The 22,410-nt window shown below is 39.5% G+C and overlaps 1 protein-coding gene and 1 long non-coding RNA gene across 2 annotated transcripts in view; one reads left to right on the forward strand and one right to left on the reverse strand.

The window, feature by feature from the left end:
• The window catches only part of fhip1b (FHF complex subunit HOOK interacting protein 1B), a 34,547-nt gene extending 19,946 nt beyond the window's left edge, over positions 1-14,601 (forward strand). The window contains exons 7-12 of the mRNA XM_042494325.2: positions 634-713; positions 1,328-1,497; positions 2,031-3,413; positions 4,566-4,744; positions 5,204-5,366; positions 6,102-14,601. Of these exons, the coding sequence (XP_042350259.2) occupies positions 634-713; positions 1,328-1,497; positions 2,031-3,413; positions 4,566-4,744; positions 5,204-5,366; positions 6,102-6,412 (2,286 nt within the window). The 3' untranslated portion in view covers positions 6,413-14,601. The remainder of the gene's footprint in view (positions 1-633; positions 714-1,327; positions 1,498-2,030; positions 3,414-4,565; positions 4,745-5,203; positions 5,367-6,101) is intronic.
• Positions 4-6,262, reverse strand: LOC148188549 (uncharacterized). Its single transcript, XR_015777703.1, has 5 exons — positions 6,074-6,262; positions 5,328-5,371; positions 1,389-1,512; positions 384-459; positions 4-282 (listed from the first exon to the last, which is right to left on the reverse strand). It is a non-coding gene; the product is annotated as an uncharacterized LOC148188549 (long non-coding RNA).
• Positions 14,602-22,410: the final 7,809 nt, after the last annotated feature.

Consider the following 22,410-nt stretch of genomic DNA (forward strand, 5'->3'; position numbering starts at 1 on the left):
TAAAAATATATTTGTGTGTGTTTTTGTGATGGAGCGTCGAGGCCGTTATATGAACTCAGGTGTGTGGGTGGTGCGTGGGCTGAGAACAAAAATTGATTGAAAGTGAGTCTGGCAGAATACAGAAATATCTGGTTTTTCCAGAACAAACATGAAGAGTAAATGTCATCAAGTCTGCTGCATCTATCAGCTGTTGTATTGTATATTGTTTGTAGTTGGAAAAACAATCCACGGAGAAATGTGTGTACATCTGAAATTTTAGTCGCTCTGACACAATCGTTATTGCTGTTGGGGGAAACAAAGGAGAAAGTAAGATTTTTGTTACAAAGAAAAGCTGTCAATTTTTACAACTGCTTTCTTGTTGTGTAGTTATGACCATTACTCACATGGTAACATGTAAAAATCACGGTGAACACAGGATTCCCACATCCTGCTGAGCGCTGTTTAATTACCGAAACACACCTGAAAATTGAGAGGAAAAGTTAAATGTGAAAATTACAAAAATAAGACCATGTGGTTTAACAAAATCCATATTTTTCATCATATCATATGCAATTTGGTATTTACATATATTATTTCTCCATTTAAGTAGTCTCCATTTGTTTTCTAAAAAGTTTCTGTATCTCCGTGTTGCAGCTCTGCATGGTATCGTTGAGTCTCTTCAGGACTCTTCTGTCTCTGAACTGTGAAGACGTCATGCTGCAGCTCGTTCTCAGGTACGTCAGCACATCTCAGCAAATTCTCCCAAGTTTTTTATTTTTAATAGGTTCATTTAATATGCAAAACATACATCAAGCAGTAACTTTTTTCATACTCATTAAGATTAGCTGAAGGTTAATCTAAGTGTCTCAAAGTCACTCTCTGTCTCAGAATATTTCAGATGCACTGCTCGGGTCCTCTGCATGAGTACTTTTAGTTTTCTGTGAAAAACATTAACATTTTGCTAAAGCAACACACCTGTGTGTCCTCCTTTCAGAATGCTGAAAAATTAAATGAAAAGTTGTTGTTTTTTTTCCTCTACTCGTCACAGATAGGGAACAAACTGTGCTCACATTTATTTTTTATTAGAATTTTGGGAACATCCAAGGCCAGTTTTGCCTTTTTTTGTATTCAGGACTAAAACAGCTCGCCCCGCTGCCTGTGACTTTGTACTTTTTGGTATTTTATCAACATGATGAGTGAGAATTAAAATTAACATGTTAACTGAAGTTTGTAACTGCCAACTCTCGAAGCAAGATAAAGTAGCCAACCTTTCCAAAGAAAACGGGATATTGAAAATGACTGAATTTATAAATGGTTTGTGTGCATGTGTGTATGTGGTTTGCTCCAGGTATTTACTGCCCTGTACCCATGTAATGCTGAGTCAGCGTCGTGCTATCAGGGAGACCGACCTGTACGGGAAGTCGGCGGACAAGTTCCTGTCTCTGATCCCAGAGTGCTGCCGGCTGAATGCGGCGTCCTCTGCTGAGCGGGACGACGACAGTGCATTCTGGGGCAAAGGTCAGCAACAAACACCTGTGTGAAAAGAAACAATTCAAACTGTTTGATTTATGAATATGTGTACACCTAAATGACTTTTTACATCTACTTGAAGGCTCAAAGCTAAATGATTTTTTTTATTTTTATTTTATGTTCTCATGAGACCTGCTGGGCCCCATGGAAAGACCAAATTTCTACACTATTGCATTACCAAAGCAAGACATACCTTTAAACCTTGTAAAGCCAATAAATCATCATATAACACTTCTTAAAAATATATCTTGTGTTAATTTGATTTGGCTGGTAGTGTGTTCCACATTTTAAGGACTTTTATGCAAAAAAAGCTGACTGCCCCAAGGACGTCTTACGATGTGTGATTTTATAGTTGCTGCGTGCTGTGGCCCTGATGTTCCTACCACTATTTTTCCTGCTGATAATTTGTATAAAATCACAGGTGCTAAGTTTTGAAGGCATTTAAAAACAGTTTGAGGGATGAGAATTAAACATAACAGTGGTGTGAGGAACTTAAGTGTTTGCATTTTGTCATTCTGTAGTCCTGAACAGTCCCAGCCCAGAGTCTCCAGCCCCACCCAGACCCAGCACCCCGTCCCGCTTATCCTTCTTCATCCGCCAACAGAGCAGCGGAGGTGGATCAGGAGGAGGGGGCCCCTCCACCCCGACCAGCATGGAGTCGCTGCAGTCAGGTCCTTCTGGCTCCCACCCGCTGTCCCCTGACAGCCCGATGCACCAGCAGCAGACTAGCACAGAGTGTCTGGACTGGGATTCGGGTTACCTGGAGTACCTCAAAGACGCCCGGCGGGGCATCGAGCTTTGCTCCTGGGCTTGCCGTGACTGGTCAGCGCCCTACGATGGAGAAAACCCCTCACCGAATGCTGCTCCTCCACCCCCACCTCCCCCGACCTCCAACCCCTCCATTACGATGTTCCCTGAGCACTTCTCCTTTCAGCAGGGGGGCAGCAGTAACACCCCTCCAGGCCAGCAGAGGGCGGCCATCGTGGCTGCAGCGCGGTCTGAGTGGAGCAGTTCAGAGCGGGACAGCGGAGAGTGGGACGTTACAATCGGCAAAAACAACTGCATCAGCCTCACACCACGCTCCAAGAAACGCAGCCTGCAGAGAGAGGAGCTCCTGCCAAAGCCTGTACCTCATCTCGTCCCTTCCTCCTCTTCTTCCTCAGCCACCCCTTTATCGACTTCCCACCCAGCTTCGTCCCCGGCTCCTCACAATCCGGCCTCCGCCATCACTGTTAACTACCAGGCCATGTATAACGGAACCATGGGGCAGGGGGACGGGTGCTCAGACAATCGAGACAGAGGACTGGAGGTAAAGAAAGTGAAGAGAGACTTGGGGGAGCAGCAGTATTTGGACGAAAACGCGAATCAAAACGGATCCCTCGTCACCTGCCCCTCCCAAAGCTGCACCGCCCTCCCACAGTCCATTTTTAGCAACAGTGAAATGAATGATGCAAAATCTCTTTGCTCTAATCAGATGACCTCTCAGAGTCCCGTCACGCAGCCGACGTCTGACACCAAACTGCTGACCAGCGACACCTCGAACCCACACAGTGCGTCTTCAGATCTTCCAGAAGCCAATCAACAATCTGTAGAGAGTCTCATCCAGGAGCTGCTGGAGCAGGCGCCAGGAGAGCCGCAGCTCCCCACAGACTCCAACGGTCAGGGCATCAGCATCGAGGCCTTCACGCAGGAGCTGAGGGAACTGGAGGATCGGGTGAAGGAGCGCAGCAGAGCGGCCTGCCAGCTGGAGGAAACTGCCAGAGAGGCGCTGTTGTCTGAGCGGCAGGAGGAGGAGCAGCAGCTGGAGGCGAAGCTGACGGGTGACACGAAGGGAGACGGGCCTGTGGTCGGCCTCTGCAGTCCTGCAAGACCACTGAATCAGCCTTCCTCTCAGCCGTACACAGGTGAGACTCACACTAATGATGCGATTCTGTTGCTGGGTGTGTTTTCATGGAGGGGCACTGTTAATTGTTTGTATTTTTTGAAAGACTAGTTGTGCACTTCTGGATAACTATGTTTTTTATTATTTTTTTAGTGGTGGGCATCTGTCTGACTATTCACTACATATCTGAGTACACACTCCAGGTCCAAAAACAATACAGATATGTTTTATGACTGTCCTCCAATTACATAACAAAACTCAGTCGCAATTAGAATGTTTTTACTTCTTTATGAATAAAAGTGACTAAAATAGATAAATTATTTTCTCCAATATTATCTCAAATACTATGCCTGATTGCATAAAACCACTAAGGTTGTCCTTGAATATTTCTCTGTTAAATTTAACAATACTGTATATTAAATGAAAATTTAAGCCATTAAGCATGCACATTGTAAGATAACTAACACTGACAGTACTGCTGTTATGTAACATTTATGGATGATGTTAGTGAAGCTAATCACAGTAACTGAGGTGCACATGTGCTGAATTATGACAGTAACTAACGTGAAAGTCTTAGTCTTTAGACGTGGGTAAGGAGACAACCTAAGAGATTTTGTGCAACCTCTCAGCTTAGGGACATATTTTGCACAAGAGACAAAATTAAGTTTTTTAACTTAAAGTGGTTTATGCAACTGAGCCCTGAATATTAAATTCCATAGAAATTATCCCCAAGCAGATTTTTTTTAAAAAATCATTAAAAAGGTTAAGACTACTTCTGCTTCTTCTACATTCACATGGTAATCTTGAGCACCAACTTCATGCCCCAACAGCACTTGAATAACATTTCTAGCCGCACTATCCCCTACAAGACACTTTTTTTCTTTGCAATAATCTGCCTTTACAGGAACAGATCAAACCAGATTCCTGAATGCAAAGGGGACAGATCAGAGTTTTTTAGTTGCCACAGTGGAGCGTTTAATTATCCTCATTTAACTTCTACATGCTGTTAAATCTGCTTGTTTCTCACAGTTTGACAGCCTCTATGCCATGTCCCTTATTAAAAAAAGCTGTAAAGACACCTCTGATTTCGTCCCCAGTTGTTTCGCATGCAGATGAGCTTAAGTTGCATGTTGTATCCTTACATTCAGTGATCCATCAATCTTTCTCTGCGCAGGTCCGTTCATGGTGGTTCTGTTTACCAAGTTGGAGAACATGCTCCAAAACTCGCTGTACGTCAACATCCTGCTCACAGGCATCGTGGCCCAGCTGGCCTGCTATCCTCAGCCGCTCCTACGCTCCTTCCTGCTCAACACCAACATGGTCTTCCAGCCGAGCGTCAAGTCACTGATCCAGGTATGCTGCGTCATGCTAAACCAGTGATAAACCGGATCGACCCATCAATGATCGTCTTGCTCTCTACTGAACTTAAGTTCAGTTCATTTCGAAACGAGAGGCTGAGCACAAACTGGTGAATAGTTAACTGTAACAGTTTCAACATTTCCTCCTGAAGTGATGACAGTTTTTAGTCTCCTGTCTCTAGGCATAGTTGTCCACTTTCAGCCCACCTCACTTCTGTGCTAGCTTTTGTTCCAAAAGCTTCAGGCCCACAATGCATTTGCATAGTTTCTTTTTCATATTCCATTTCTGTCCATTTTCTAAGAAACTGTAAATGGGTGACTAATACTGTAATGGGCAGTGAAAAAAAGAAATAGCACTTCCGTTTGGGCACAGTGATAAGAAATTTTACTAAGTCATCAACAAACCAGCTGCCTTTGAAGATGAATACACCTTTTTCCCCCGAATCATCTTTAGGTTCTAGGTTCTGTGAAGAACCGTATCGAGGCGTTTGCCGCCTCTCATGAAGATTTCCCTGCCATGCTGAGGAAAGCTCAGCAGTACCTGGTGGCCCGAGGCAAAGTAGACTGGTCTGACTCACCTGCAGCAGTTCCTACCCTGCGGCGCTCCGATTCATTAGGTGAGCTTGAAAGAAAAAAACAGGATAAGGTTCAGTTAAAGAAGTATGTCCCTGCTGGAAATACGGTCTTTTCATAAAACTGGACTGTCTGCAATAGAAGCAAATGCTTTGAAATCGGTGCAACATTACAAGAGAAAAACAATGAAAAGGGCTGTGGCATTGGCTTTTGCTCAGAAAACCTGCAATTAAAGTAACACACTCTGCCGCGCCGTAACATTATACGCTCTTGCTGGCGACTGACGTAATAAAGGTTTGTTATTTTTTTTAACAATATGGCAGCAGCAACAATTAAAAACAGAAGAATTAGAAGAGTTAATAGCAGATTAAAAAATAAATAAAAAAGATAACACATTAATAAAATTATTCAAATGTATAAGAAAGAAAAAAGTGTCCACGTTTTACCTTTAATCTAATAGAGATATCTTTAAAGAATTTCTGGCTATAATGTAATATTTGTAATACTAATTTCTGATTTTGTTTTGTCTCAAGATTCTGACTAAAAATTCTGTCAAAAAAAGGGAAAACTATTGGGAAAAAGTAGTTCTAAGAGTGAATATTAGTGGAAAGATCAGTTAAAGAAAATAATCTGAATTTAGGGTCTGCTAAGTAGCTTTTTTTAACTGAGCCATCAGCAGTTTGTGAAAAACCTGGATAAAACCCAACATGTGGACCTTAAGTTCATGTATCCTTGTTAGCTCTGAGCTGACCTGTAATCTCAATGTTTTCGTGTTCCAGTGAAGAGTCGGAAGCCGTCTCTAGGAGACCTGATCCTTCGACACACCAACAGCCCGACCCGGGCTCGACACGCTGCTCAGCTGGCTCTTGCACATGTACGAGATGGCGGCCAATCACTGCACAGCGCTCTGTTCAGGGGCGGAGGAGGCGGAGGGGCCTCTGGCCTGGAAAAGCAAGCGGAGGCGCTGCGAGTGAAGAACGCCGTCTACTGTGCCGTTATCTTCTGTGAGTTCCTCAAAGAGCTGGCTGCGCTGGCTCAAGAGCACGCCGTCAATCTGCCTTTTCCTCACAGCCAGGAGGCAGAGGAATAGATGTTGAACTCCTCAAATCCAGCTCTTAGCCTCCGTTTCTTTTTGATTAGGCTGTAAAACGAGTTATATAGGATTCTCCCATCACCAGAGGACAGACTGGAGCACTGAGACTTTTCTGTCACTGAAGTGGGTCGTCTGCAATGACACAGACAAAAAGCGTGATGAAAACAGTGTCATTTTTGTACCAAAATCATTATAGGATACCTATAGGACTGGAAGCATTTTCCTCACCTGTAAACTTATATGATATTGTGCATATCATGTATTATATTTACATTCTATACACAGAAAATCTCAGTAAACGCTTGAGATTTAGGAGCTTGTACATACACGTACCATGTCATGGTATAAAGTGACACAGTAAAGCCACAGATAAAAGAAATAGGTGCACATGTTGGTGCTAGTCTCTTTAAGTTTTAAGTTGAAAGGGTGCTTTCAGGCGGCACAGAGGAGAGGAAGGTTTTGTCCCCAACAAAATAATAATGGCCGAGATTCATTGGACACGGGTGCGGCGCGACACGTCTGCTGTAACAGAGCGCGTCTATTAGAATCAACTGAAGCTGCTACACTGACAACCCCCTGCTCATCTTTATTTTTATGTGGCTTGTTTATTTTTTTCTTCATGCAGCCCTTAAACAGGTAAAAACTACGTGGATATGAGTAAATATAAAAACGAATACAATCTGTTTAAAAATTAAAGAAACTAATATCTCATCGTAACAGAGGAACATCCACAAGCAACCTCGTAGATGTTTTTAAATTTCACATTAAACCCCCCTTCAACAGAGCTCGATCTACAGGGCCACTACGATGTCACTTCTTTATGCCGCCTTTGCGTTTTTACACAAAACCAAAAAACAGCAGCATTGTGTTGCTCCAGTGTGGGATTTTAGACAGCATGCTGACATTGCAGAAACAAAAGAGGCGTGGCGGTTGTGACATTTAACACAACAGTGTCAGCCTCTCTTGTGCCATATAACATACACATCTGCAGTGCTTCCTGAACAATAACAATGGCATAACATGGCAACAACATCCTTTTACCAGAACTGTCATCTGCTAGTTTATGCTGATCTCATCCTCTGCTCATAGGGCAAGGAGCTCCTAGCCCTCATTGTCTTCCCAAGTCGTGGACATTTTGGGCTGTTGTTCTCCTTGTTTTAATTAGCTGCTAACTACTTCTAGCTGCTTTTTAAATCCCCTCTGGCGGGTCGCACACCAAACACCTCATCAAAACATCACAACCGTCCTGCTGGCTCTTTTTTTACACAGATTTGGCGTTACTACCTCCGCTGCTGGCTTAAAGGTGGGACAACTGTCTCCCCATTCCACAATCTTACCTCTTATACAGAGTGTGAGGCGGCATAATGGCGCAATATTCTCGCCTTAAAAGGGCAGTCTAAAAGGGGCTTAACATAAATCAAATCAATGATCCTCTAGTTAAAACAATCCATGTAATGTAATACCTGTTAATATAGCCCAAAATTTACAAATTCTGCATAACCAACTGCACTATCACTTGGTGAAACTCAATTTGCACACAGTGAAGCTGCAACCACACGCCACAAAAAGAGTCTGTGTAGCAGGTAAAACACCCAGCTTTACCCCACCTACGTGACATGTGGCATCCATGCTCCGGGCATTTCAGCTGTCACAGCACCAACACCAACAAACACCAACACCAAAAATAGTTTGGCAGGAAAACATTGAAAGTGCAGGCAACTACAAAGTAATCCAATCAGCTTTGGCCGCCTTTGTACGACGAGCTTATGTTTGCTCTCGTCCTCTATCAAGGACTGGCCTATAGAGAAAGCTCACAGAGAATCAGTGTTCCTAGGAGAAACTCAAGCGCCCATTTTATTTTAAAAAGGCTGCAAAGACCATACATCAACGAATGAGATGAAAACTGGAACTCACAGGGGAGAGAGAGCGCCACTTTATCTCCTGTGAATCAGCACGGCCAACACAAACATACTGGAAAACTTTGGGTAATGAATGCCATTTTTTAAAATATTTTGTTTTGTTTGTGTTTTGCATTTGCACCATTTTCTAGACATATCAGCAGCGTGTGAGAGCAGGTGTGTCATTTTGTATGTGAGGTTTATTTTGATGAATGACTCCTTTTCCAAAAAGGTGACGCCAATTCTTTAGGCCATCAGTAAGCCATTCACCTGTTGCCATAAAAGAGGCTGTGGGATTGAAAAGGCAGCACTGCTTTACAATTCATACCTTTTGTGTGTCATGTAGTCTTAAAGACCTTAGAGTCTGACAGAAAAAGGCGAGAAGGGAAGGATATTTTTTTTTGGAAGCGTTGGCATGATTTCCATTTACTCTGAACTGACATTTTGAAAAAAGGTCTTCATGAGGAGGCATTCACTCACTTTTCTTTAAACAGATCTTTTTGAGCTAAAAATGAAGCTTGTAAGAAGCAACCGAATTTCAGTTTTTACCATTTTTTTTTGTTTTCATTAGCTTCACATCGTCTCTTTTGGGTGAGACAGGCCAAACTGAACAATCAACTGTTCATCTTGGAGCTTAACATGCTGCTATTTCTTTTCTTTTTAACACTAACACCCATTTTTATTAGTGTAATAGCTACTATCTCATTTCATTGTTTGGTACCAAGTATAAATGTGCATGTGAGGGTGTGCCAGAGTCAAGGCCAGTGTTGCGATCGGCATTTAATTTATTTTCTTGTGTCTGAGGTTGAATGAAGTCACAACCACACAGTGTTAACAGCATTTGCCAAGATGAAATTCTCTTTCAACATTATTTTTCTCAACATTAGGCAAGTTTTCGAAGCTTTGAGGCCTTGTCCACACGTACATGGGTTAATTGGAAAACATACCTTTTTCTATGCCTTCTAGCTTTTCGTCCACACACAAACTGCATTTTAAGTCACTGAAAATGGATCTTTTGTAAAACTCCGTCCAGGGTGAAGAATTTCAGAATTGCCATTTTCAGTGTTGAGGTTTTGGCTTGAGATTTCAGAGTGTGTGCCTTTGATCTCCTTTGTGAGGCATCACAAATGAGGCGAAATTTCCTGCAATGGCGGATGTGACCAAATAGTGCTGGATCTAACCTTGCTTACAGGACTTTTTACGTGTTTACACATAAATGTACAGTTACTCTTCCACTATATTGAGGAAAAAAGGCGTCTGAATGCACCACGGAGGTCACTGCTCCAGCTGGCCTTTCGGTAATAGCTTTTTTCAGGCTTCTGATTGGCCAAAATCGTCATCCTTGTCTTCTTTTTCTCCTTCCTCTTTTTTGTCTAATTCTGTGTGGTCATCTTCTTTGCTGTCTTCTTCCTCATTGTTAGTTGTCATCTCCTTTGTGAACGTCTTCTTCATTGTCATCTTCATCGTTTTCTTATTTTTTGTTGTCTTTTTGCTGTCGTCTTCTCTTCTTTGTTGTCGTTTTCTTCTTATTGTCATCTTATTTGCTGTTGTCTTCTTTTTATTGTTCTCTCATCTTTGTTGTGGTCCTCTATTTGTTGTTGTCTTCCCCATGTTGTCATCTTCGCTTTGTTGTCGTCTTATCTTGTTGTTGTTGTCTTCTCTTTGTTGTCTTCATTGTTGTGGGCGATATTTTTCTTTTTGTTGTCGTCTTCTTTGTAATTTTCTTTTTGTCATCTTCGTTCTCGTCATCCTCATTCTCGTCTTTGTGTTCTTCTACTTTGTGTGGTTTTAGGGTTATGGTTTTATCATCACGAGTTGGTTTGGCATGGCCTCAATTGAGTTTCGCGTTGGACTGAAATTGTTTAATAGCAGTAGTTGTGTGGACGGAACATTTTTTGAGGAGAGAAGAAAAACCCTGTTTTCAAAAATACCCGTGTCCATGTGGATAAAGCCTAAATTGTTTTGTGTTGGTAGTTTGTTTCATAAGATGGTAATTCTTCATTTTACAGGTCTGTAAGTTTCATGTTCTCTTCTGTAAAACCTCAGAAAACAAAAAGGGAATTCTTAGGAAATTAAGAACCTGTAGAATGAAGCTTTATTGTACGACTGCTTGCAAAATTGTGACCCACCTTTTTGTGAATAATTTCTGCACATACTAGCCATTTTCTCTCAACTTTTAGCAGTAGAGAAACTGCTGAGAGTGCCTGCCATCCTGCAAAGTCTTAATCTTTGAGATTAAACACCACATCATTTTTAGACAAACTGTTTCATCTGAACAAGTTAAGGCCTTCTCAACTTGTCAAAGCCATATCCATGGTCGTCACGTTTGTAAATGTAGTGCTTCATCACTGCTGTAAATCACTTTTATAAGGAATTTCTAGAAACATTTCGTAACACCTCAGAGTTTTAATACCATTAGTTGAGAGGTTCTGCATGCCAATTTAGGCCAGGTTTATAATGAAACGATAATTAAATAGTGTAGAGTAAGTTTTCTTTGGTTTGTGCAATAGTGCTGAGCTTAAATTAGCCCCCATGCAGGAGGATTTAGTTGTTAGTGAGTCATCCCGGTGCCTGAGATCAGGGACGGCAAAGAACACGTTTCACACTGAATGTTTGCTCTCAGTTAATTTCATTGGTAGAGAAATCACTTCTGTATTTTACCCACTGCCATCTGTCCATCCTTCTGTTCACCTAGTCTGATTAATGTTTCCCTCGCACAGAAAAAAGGGCCAGAGGGTCTCATTCCACACTAGGTTCCTCTACACTCAAAATTGTGTGTTTTTTTTAAGAACTATTTTTATAAACTGCTCGGTTAAAGATAGGTCGTATTTTCTCAGCGCTTTCACCTACCTGGTTAGTTACATTGTAACTAAGCAGTTTCAGTTATCTGTATTTCTGTTAAATATTAGTGGACACCAAAGACAATCTTTTCTCGACAATACTGAAACTCCCAGTCTCTCTGTTAAAGCAGTCTAACAGTTTCACAGCACACAATCTTTAATTAACTTTAAGGCCCGGACACACCAAGCCGACATCAGAGAACAAGTGGCAACAAAGGCTGACTGTTGTGTCGCCTGTGTCTCGGCTATAAAGTTGCACTTGAACACACCGCCAACAGCCAACTAGCATGTGCGTTCTACGCCTGTTAGAGGAAATGACTCTCCATAGCAACGGGCAGCGGTAGACTGTATTTGTCATTCAAAAAGGGAAACTCAAAGGCCGGATTCAAAATGCTAGTTAGCACACTAACAATACAACCTGATGCTGAAAGAACAAATTCCCCAACACAGTTACAAATTTTTTGTCACAAAGAGCTCTATGGCAAAAAAAAAATCATCAGTTTGTTTGCTTTCCTCACTTCTGTTTCTGTTCTTGTGAACTGAGCTGAGCTGCCAATCAAATTGGTTTCTTTAACTGAGCAATCATCATCAAAATAAAAAGCCTACAAGGGCTGTCTAGTGCTAACAGTGTGGGACACACCACCAAAACAAGGGTGACGGACGCTCACCAATGGCCGACTTTCAGCTTTGTGTGTCAGGGCCTTTATTCATGTAGCACTTCTTAAATGCTGAAAGTGCTTTCAAATAACCCCATTAAAAAGGTGCCAGTGCCTAACACAAGAGAGATGCAGGAAAAGTTAAATACAAGGACAATACAAAACAAACATTTTGCTAAAATTTTCTCAAGTTGCCACAACATTGTCAGATGATAGAACTGATTGTCAAACCTGTAGAAATAAGACCAAAGCTGTAATAAACCATTGATATTTACCAGCGGGAGCTTATTGAACAGGTGAGCTGTTGAGACTCAGCTGCAATTTAAAAAAGGGAGCTGCTCAGTTACCCTGGGATGCAAAACTTGGCATTGGTCCTGTGTGACTGAATTACTTCCAGATTTTGGATTTTAGCCCACGTTCACCTGTCTACACTTCCTGCAGTCATTTTTTCACTGCTTGCTGTCTGTGTTTTTTTTCCAATATTTACTTGTATTTCATTTTTAAGAACACAAAGACATTGATCTGACAAAGTTTGTAACAAGGCGTTTTTATAAGGGATTATTTCCCACCAGAGACTTTGACTTCTTCCTGGAGTGACAGATCGTAAGCAGAGAATATTTTAGCGCAGCATTGATATGGAGAAACTCGAGTTTGACAAACATAACGGAGGCTGTGTGGTTACTGTGATGGATTACCTAGCTTTATGGAAGTTGTTTTTCACACTCCACAAGAATGAATGGCAGCAAATGGCTTCCAGTGCTGGTGGAAATGTGAGCCCTCCAACTGTTCAGGCACCAGGAGAGATCGTGGATAGGGGGGCAGCCTGTTAAAAACACACAAACACCAATACTGATTTAAATTCTTTATATTTACATTTGGGAAAGGGATTTTGGGGTTGGGGTATTCAGCAACAACTATGGCTGAATGCTGAAGCAAATGCAGAAATCTCCCCAAATGCAGTTTCTTTAATGACCACTAGAAACTGTAATTAAGAGAAGGGGAAAACCAAATTGAAGAACTCTCTTAAGAAGAGTGAGCGGGGCTCAGACTGCAGGAGTTTTGGGCAGATTCATCCCTCCTAACAATCAGGAGAAATCACGTGTGGGACATTGGTCGGTACCAATGTTCAGACCAGATTTTCTGGCAATGTGTGAAGATTACATCGCTTAAACCTCCCAAACAGCACGCCAACTCATTGGGAGCCCAAGATAATAATAAAAAACATGTTTGACATTTAGGATTTAAAATCTTGATGATTACAAACATAAAGTAACGGTAAACTTTCTAGCCCTTGAGACTAATGTCAGTTGGCATAGTGCTGTTGACAGATATTAAATCTGACAGTTAAAATGTCACTTCCAGTTATTGCTCAAGAATAGACAAATCATGTTGACCACTGTCTTCAGACCAGACTCGTTTTGCCATCTGCTTTAGTTTTTCTCAATGCACTGTTGACATTACAGCAAGTTGTCGCACCATGACGTGGTGCATTCATGCTCCCTCTGGCACAAATCTTACTAATCTTAATATCCTGTCGTGGGTGACATGAAGTTATTTTCAAATCCTGCAGTGTGTGTGTGTTAGAGATTTAGTGGGAATCTGTGAAGTTTCTTCTTTTGTGCATTATGCAACCCCGTATCAGAACCCCTCCTGTAGTCTGAGCCTGGCTAAAGTTAAATTTTAAAATTCTTGTGAATATGTTGGTTGATAAACGGGCGTTTCAGCCGTGGTGGTTGCTGTTGTCTTGTCTCACTTCAGCTCTGCTCAGAAAGTTTATTTGCTTGATTGAATTTTGATTTTCTGAAGTTGTTAACTGACAAATATAGTGGTGAATGGTAAACCAAAAGCTAAGCTTGAGAACAATTTGTGTTGTTTTTTTCCTGTTTTTTTTTATCATATTTGAACACTACAATTTATCTGTCAACGAGTTAAAAAAAGAATCTTTGATCCTCCAATTTTACACTTTTTTTTTTTTTTTTTTTAGCTGTGGTTAAATTAAAAGTGTGTTGTGTTTTGTATTATGAAGGGTGAAAGCAAACAGCAAGCCAAAGTGTTCAACTGTCACTAACTTTAGTTTGAACTGGAATTACAGCATGCCCTTTTGTTTCAGTGTGGGTTGTGATCGGCTGTTTCATCGCTCCAACAAGCTTTCCACTTTCGTATTTGGTTTCAAATGCATGTACGGTTACAGTTTATTTCTACAATTGATTTTTTACTGTTTTACTTTAACAACTGCAACAGTTTTGGCTTTTTAGCTTTGAAAATATTGTTCATCTGAAGGGACTCGGATGGCAATTAGAATTTGTTTTCACAGCTGATTTCTTAACACAAAATGTACGTCTGAAATTGATTTTTAATGTGTTGATTTGTAATGCATATCACGGGATGTACGGTATTTTCTCACTTTTCATTCTTTTTAAAAACTTCGACTTTCCCCCTGATGGATTTCTCCCCTGTGATCTATGCAAAACATGCTCTGGTGTCCCCCGTTTGAGGCTGAAAGATGATGTAGACTGATTTATTGTGTAAATACTGTAAAAAAAAAAAAAAAAAGAAAGAAAGAAAAAAAGAAAAAGCAATGGGTCAAAAATGCAGAGGTGTGTGAAATAACCAACAGGACAGAATGAGAATCATGCTAAAAATAATGTAATGATGAATGTTGTCAGAAATATTTTTCTATATTTTGAAATCATTAGAAAAAAAGGACAAAAATACAAAGTGGGAAAAAGCTGTCAGAAGAACACTACAAAGGGAATGTTTTTATTAATTTATAAATTCTTTGCCTAGCAATATCGCATTTGTCCCGGTGTCTTTTCTTTGTAGTCTGGTGACTCTGAACTCAAATCTGTGTTCCAGGTAAACATCTTATCTCCAGTCTGGTATAACACTGGTTCCCAACCTTTTTAGCTTGTGCAGTAAGTAACGTAGACTTACAACCTGTCATGTGAGATTAAGGGTTTCAAAGGTCCAGTGTGCAAGATTTAGGGGGATTTAGTGGCATCTAGTGGTGAGGACTGCAGATTGCCACCAGCTGAAACTTTTACCGGTTAGAATTCCCTCAATGTTCGTTGTTCAGGGTGTTTTTATCCGGAGCTGAATTATCTGAAAGGCCTCTTCCTCGCCAAAACAAATGAACAAGGTAATTTGAACCAGTAAAAAAAAAAACACAGAATAAAGCAGTTTCATTTTACAAATCAGTATTTCTCAGATACTGGTTGTCATGTCAAGATGGGCTGCTCATTCAGCATCTGATAATGTTTAGGGCTGATTCGAAGACCCTCAGTCGACTTCTAGGGGAAACGGAAGAGACTTTCTGCAAAGAAGTGGTGAATTTAAAACTCGCAGCAACTTAATAAGATACAGTTTCTGGCTTTTGTTTGATATCTTGTGTCAGCAAAAAAAAAACAAAAACATTTGCACATTTACGACCCGTCATTCACGCTGTTAGCTTGTTTACTGTATGACGTGAATGTCGCTGTCACGCTTAACATCCTGCTGAACACGTTCAAACTTCAAAGCTTTATATGGAAAATAAATCAAATCGTTGAATATTCTTATTTTTCGGAGCCAAATTATCCAAAGAGGTCTCCTCCTCTTCAAAACAAACTGACCCGGCGATTAAAACCAGTAAAAACACTGATTAAAGCAGTTTCATAATAGAAATTCAATGAAGCTCTCGTTTCGGAGGGTATGCTAACTTTGGTTACAAACCAAAAAACACAAGTGGTCCACTATAAAGCCAGTGTTTGGTCTGTCCGTTCTGGTGGCTGCTGTAGAAACATAGCGGTGCAACGTGGCGGACATTACAAACAAGGACCCGCTCCCTATGTAGAAGGGAGTAAAAATGGCTCATTCTAAGGTAACGAAAACACAAAAATACATTATTTTTAGGTGGCTATACACTAAAGAAAACACTAATTGCATTTGTGCCAATGTTTCCTCCTAAATCCTACACATTATACCTTTAATGTAGCCAGAAATTCAACCAAAGAATAATTTTCTTAATAATTTTCTTAAATTATTTAATTTTTTTAAAGGCCTAAATAGTTGGCACTATGGTGAAAACAGCAACAACTAGAAAATAAATCTGAAATCATGCTTGGTACCAGTGTAGTAAAAGCCTTGAAAACACACCTAACTAGTAAGCATGTTAACATGCTCACTGCACAAACAGTGAGCAGTGTTCATTTATTATTTATCCATTTGGGGAGCTGGAGCTTATCTTATGTATTGAGCATGTTAACCTGCACACTAGGCATCTCCATTTCAAGTTTTTGTAGTATCATGTTTATACATTTACTCATCCTTGATTCAGAAACCTGGAGAAGCCAGAAGCCCCATTTTTATAATGAGGTTTACTGATGAAAACAAACACAGTGTGTCATGTAAGACCATAACCAGGTTTCTGATATGCCTTCTGTGTGTTTAGGAATCTTCCATCAGGTTTTGTCATAGTGAAATGAAGCAAAACATCTAATTATAACACAATGTCATGATGATGTCTCATGACAGTTATGTGGTGATAAATTGGTAATTCTTGTCATATTTGTTCCCATCTTCCACTTCTGGTGAAGCGATGGAGATGAAAACAGCAGAGTGATTAATGCAGCGGTGTCCAGGCAACCGTAAAGCAACGCAAGTTCATCTTTGACTGCTGAAGGAACTCAAGTCAGCACAGAAATGATACAGGATGTCGAGAAGTGAAAGAAAACACACCTGCACTGACGCACATATGATCAGACACCTGGATAATGTTGAGAGCTAAAGAGTCATCCAGGGTTTCAATTAGGAAAATCTGGTGACAGTCCACGTGACCTGAAAGATTTCAGTGTCCTGGACAAACGGGAGATATTTCAGTCCAGTGTGTGTTTACCAAATGTAAAAACAATTTATAGGCAGGGTGTATTCCTTCAGTTTTAGGACTACACATTCTCAGATAAAGTACAACAAAATATAAACTATTTGCAAACAAACAAAAATACATGTACACCTGTCTGGCTCATGGTATTCAATTACGATGTTCTGCTGCTGAGTTGAAATTAAAAAAAATTGCGTTCACTATAGGCCCGCCAGATATTTCATATTCAAGCTTCTTTTCAAGGATTTGCTGCTTTTCTGTGTTTTATATATTTGTTACATATAATATAATAAATGTAATAAATATTTTTGGTTTTTTTTTCTTTGTTTTCAGAAATCTTACAGACCAAACAATTAATGGAGCAAATAATTAGGAGATTTACTGACTTATAATCAGTCATTGTAGCATGTTATAATGTTAGAATTATATATACAAGGATATGTTTATTTGTCTATGTGTGTACAGTTTAGCACATAAATGTTACCATATTTCATGCATCGTACCAGATCATAGTATAGAGCGAATTCAAATCTGCAGTCCCTCGGCAGGTCAGAACAAAAACAAAGCAAAATACTATAATATGCACTATTTAAGGTGTTACAAAGAGGAAATGTTTAAACTTGTTTACTAAGACTTGTGATCATGATAACAATTTACACAAAAAATAAACTCAATAAGACACCATGGAGTGGTCACAATTAGAGGTAAATAACATTGTCAAATCAATAAAAAATTCATCTGCAACAATTCATATCACCAGTTAATCCATCAACTACTTTTCAAGCGAAAAATAGTTGGTTAAAGCCTGTCAAATGCAAATATTTGCTGGTTTTCTGACTAAAAATCTTCAGTAATGTCTCAAAATATTTCCTTAAGTCTGGTAATTTATGATGGGCATTGCTTATAATCGGTCAGTTAAAAAATAATCTGTAAATCAAATGATAAAGATAACTGTAAGCGCAGCTCTGGTCACCAGAACATCCAAGAAGCATGTCTGAAAGCATATTTAACGCAGAAACACCTGGCTCAAACCCAGATCTGAATATGTGCCGAACACTAACACAGCGTGCCAACCGCCCCAAGAAACCAATGTTTAATACAGATGGTCAAGTAAACACCTACAATCGACCATAACAGGAACACTTCTATGCAACATCCCCACAGCACGTCTACAAAAAAGCACTTCATGTATTTCACAACAAAAAGAACGGTTGGATCCTCAGGTGGTCTGTGTTTTCAATAAATGTGCTCCTCGCTCTGCATCAGTATTTTTTTAAAAGTGGTACTCTCTGAAGCACAACAGCTGGATTCCCACTAAACCATAAAGTCCACAGCTTGAAGACCAAGAAAAGATGAATGTTCTGAGTTTGCATACAGAGGAAACTGGAGTCGGCTTGGCGGTCTCCTAGCAACAGCCAACAAGAGAGGAAACGGCACAGAGGGAGGACCAGAGGTTGGTGTGTTGAAGAGGAGCAGAGTATGGAGTCGTAGCAGCACTGGTACCTGACTACAGGTGAGATACAAAAGTTTTTTTGGGGGGGGTTTGTTTACCATTAACTCAGTCTCAATTGTTGTGTTATAAAATATAGCTTGATTCAGTAATAATTCTCTGTTTTGGGTGAAAATCCAAACATAAAAAGGTGCTTTTATTAACAATTTTACAAAATCAGGGTTCCTACAGCTTCAGGAGAGCTAGATTTTTAACTCAAAATGATATTTAAGACCAACTCAACAATAACAAATACTGATGGGACAAAAAAACATGAACTAACATTAATTACCATCTGTTAGGGACAATTTTGCCCAAATGTCTAGACCTCTGTGGTTAAACAGTTTGATGATCGATTGCAAATGTTGAAAAAAACAAAAACAAAAAACGTTCTAGGATGTAACACATGGAAAACAATGAACATATATTATCAGAAAAGAAAAGCTTGTTATCTGTCATTTGCTCAGATGTGATAAATGTAAAGGAGCGTTTTTGGCTCTTCTAGTCTGATCTGTGTGACATTTCGGTAAATTATTAAAAAAATAGATATGACCAAATATTTTGAGATTTTATGATGCAACATCAGAAAAAAACATTCAAAATGTCCTACTTCCCATGTCTTCATTTTTGAGAGACTGATTTAAGACTTTTTAATGCCAAATAAGATTTTATTTTTAGACCTTTTAAGACTTTTTAAGAATTTGCGGCAACCCTGAATGTCTTTTGAGTAATTCTAAAGTTTAGTCTTATTTTTTAAGACAGATTTGTAGTATTAACTCTAGTTTGCTTATTGACAGTTTTACTAATTTGACAGCACTCACACGATGAGAAACTAGGCCCTCTTCATCTATAATGCAGTTTGGTAATTTGAGTGGAAACCTGGTCTGGTGACACAAAGAGGAGGGACTGGCACTGTGCCTCAGATACACCTTATCTCCAATATATAAATAACTCCACTGCACTGGTGGTGGATGAAACCTTAAATTCAAGTCGCTTCACCACGATGAAAACAGTTGATCTTAAAGTTGTGTAGACATTATTTTACCCAAATACAAGTAAACAAAAATGTGCTCAAGTATCAAAATCACAAGTAACTCATGAAGAATAGAGAATGCTGAATTAGTAATGGGTTAAAGGAATACTTTACTCACCCAAAATGACTATTTGTATATGAATTATTCACCCTGTGTTACATTGAATTAATGAAGGACACTTTATTTACATGCCTCCCAGTAACAAAGAATCTAAAAACAACAGCAAAACTATATCAAAACATCTGTTTGCAAAATCTCACACACCTTGTGCTAGGGCTGGCACAATATTTGATTATTACTACAAGATTATCAAGGTCAAAAGAGTCTTTCTTTAAGTAACTTATACCACAGAGAGTAAATATGCACCACCATGCCTCTCTCCTGGGTACAGACTGGTACAGGATAAACCACACGGGCTCTCTGACGTTTTGTGGTGCACCTGTTTGATCATTTTCTAAGCGCATGATTATTTAAAAAGCAAACATGATGGCAATTAAGCACAGAAGGAATCTGATGAAGCAAAATGTCTGTAGTTTGCTACCTTTTTTGTTCTTTAAATGCAAGCCATCAATAAATGAAGTGTCAACTTAAGCATCCTGGTATGCGCTGCAATTTCCTTTTTGGTTCTTACAGTATGAGCGATTTAAACTATCAATACCTGTAATAGAAATGTCATTCAAATATGTCAGATGCAGTCCCTAAACTGCATCAGATGCTACTCCAACAGCTTCTTTGTAAATGTAAATCTGATGAGAGAAAACAGATAAATAAGGTTTATTAAAAACACACTGAGCTCCAGTCTGTACAAGCAGAGCCTGAGGCTGATGATGGCTCATCCTGATTCCCAGGAAACACCCCCTGATCCAGGTATCCAAGCTAAGATCCAACTCAGCAGGTATCCCACGCTTTAACCAGACGCTACACCCCTTTAAAATACCTTTCCGCCTACTCAACATCAAACTACAAAGAAGGTTGAACAACAAGGTAATCAGGACAAACACTAAAAAGATATTAAATTCAGACTCACCCACATTGAGACTTCCACAGCAGCACATTCAAACATCATGTTATCCCAAATCAGTGATAGCTCTTTCTGTAATGCTGCAGGCAATTAACTCTGGTGGTCAGGGTAAAGATGTGCAGCACTGAAAAGTAAAAATTCAAAATGTTAATTTGATATACAGCATGTGGAGTTAGGCCAATAAAAGTGCAAGAAATAAAGCAGAGGAAAATGACAACCAATAGTGTCTTTCTTGCACAATAAGACAGGGTTCACATTGGTAATATGTGCAGCTACCATTTAGATTTCTGAATAAGAATAAGGTCAAGTTTAGGATTAATAGCTTATTAAAAAGTGCCATTATTATTTTGGATCCATGAATTCATTTCATTTTTACATACAGAGAAAATAATGACTTCCTCCTCTTTTTTCTTATTCAGCTCAAATTGTTTCACTTGTGCTGAACATTACTATTGTTGTAACTCAGACCTGTTGTTCATTCTTTAAAGCAATTTGGTTGAAAAAGGCTTAATGCGTGGGCAAGTGCTCTGTTCTCAGCCAAAAGGGTGCACCCTAACACAAAGAAATTCTCAAACAAATGTAACAAAGCACACACTGTCTGATCCATGTGTTAACCTGCAGAGCTGCTCGCTTATTCTGTTAGCAACATTTCAAGGAGAGTTTCATATTTAGTCAGTGAAAGGGAGCCAGCGAAAAATAATCATCAAGTAAGCCTTTGCTGCATCTATAACCAGACACTGGAAACTGTCTTTGTACCACTGAATTTTAAAGATAAACCACACTTTGTACTTCTTCAAGGGCTTGAGTGGTACAGCGCACAGAATAATGAATATATGGAAATAAGCTCACTGCTTAGTGAAGGACCGGATGACACTTGTTGCCGCAGTGGATACTTACATCTCAGTGAACAGAGATGATGTGCTGACTTAAATTATGTGGGAAATAAACTGCTTTTGTAGTTGGAAGAAGTGATTGTGAGATAAAGTTAAACAGTATGTGGCGATACTTCCAAATAGGGGCAGAAGCGTTTTCTTCCCTCACATTCATTTATTTGTGGCGGCCCATCAAAATGACAACTGCTACCACATATTGGTTTGTATTTTTGGAGGTGTGCCATTTAATAGCTTGTTTTCAGTCACACGATCCTGATGATGTGTGAAAGTCAGATGGTAGGCAGGAAGTGAAAAACACCGGGAATCGTTGGGAATGGAGGAGTGAACACGCTCAAGCCTTAGATGGACTTGCATGCATCAGGTATCATCATAAAATTTCTAGACACACTATGATCCCTACATTTTAAGTCAAAGTGCTTAAAATTTACAACCCTCGTCTCTACTGATGGACCAGGCAGCTGAGCTAAAAAAAACATTAAAACTTTGATTATTTCAAACAATAACAAATGTGTTTTTTCCTTAATCGAAGCTCATAGCAGCATATTGCATATAATTTGCATAGCCTATCAATTTATCGATTAAATTTTACATGTTCAGTTAAATAATTGATTGATTAACTGTTATCATCCCCAGACCTCTGATGGTGCAAGCTGTGCACTCAACCCGTCACCTCAATACAGCATCTACATATCAGTTTAATATCAAGAGAGACGTCTGTATTTTTCCAGGTATTAAAAATCGTACCTTTGGGGATTTACAAGCCCATTTCTACATTGACATCCTGAGAAGCTGGATTCTTTTATAATTTAATAGTTGAAAGCTTTTGATTTTAATTACTATACCATAGCCCGAGTACTGCTCTAATATGTTTTAATCTTATTATAATCTTCATTGCGTATTCAAAATGAGCAGTATATCAAACTCATTATATGCTTTATCATCACACCAATACCATTTACACCTCAATCACCAGTTATGAGGAAGTAAATATAAACCACAATATGTTGTTTACCTTTCAGTATTAGCCATTTATATCAGAGCTGTCTGTATCCTGAAAGTACTTTCTAAATTTCAACATACAGACTAAAACATAAGCCCTCAGTAGCATGGGATGAACCAAAACTACAACATAAGAAGAAGGTCACTGTGTATAATTGTGTCCAAACCACTGAGTAATAAAATTATAAAATAACCAAAAGTCGTCACTGCATACTAAAACAGATATTTTGCAGCTGAGTCACACATTTGTTCATTTCAGTCTGCATTTATTATAGGCAAAGTTGTTATACAGCTGTGTTAAATTCTA

The sequence above is a fragment of the Plectropomus leopardus genome, chromosome 10, assembly GCF_026936395.1.
Source record: "Plectropomus leopardus strain MGB_pleo_1.0 chromosome 10, ASM2693639v1, whole genome shotgun sequence".
Taxonomy (NCBI): Eukaryota; Metazoa; Chordata; class Actinopteri; order Perciformes; family Serranidae; genus Plectropomus; species Plectropomus leopardus.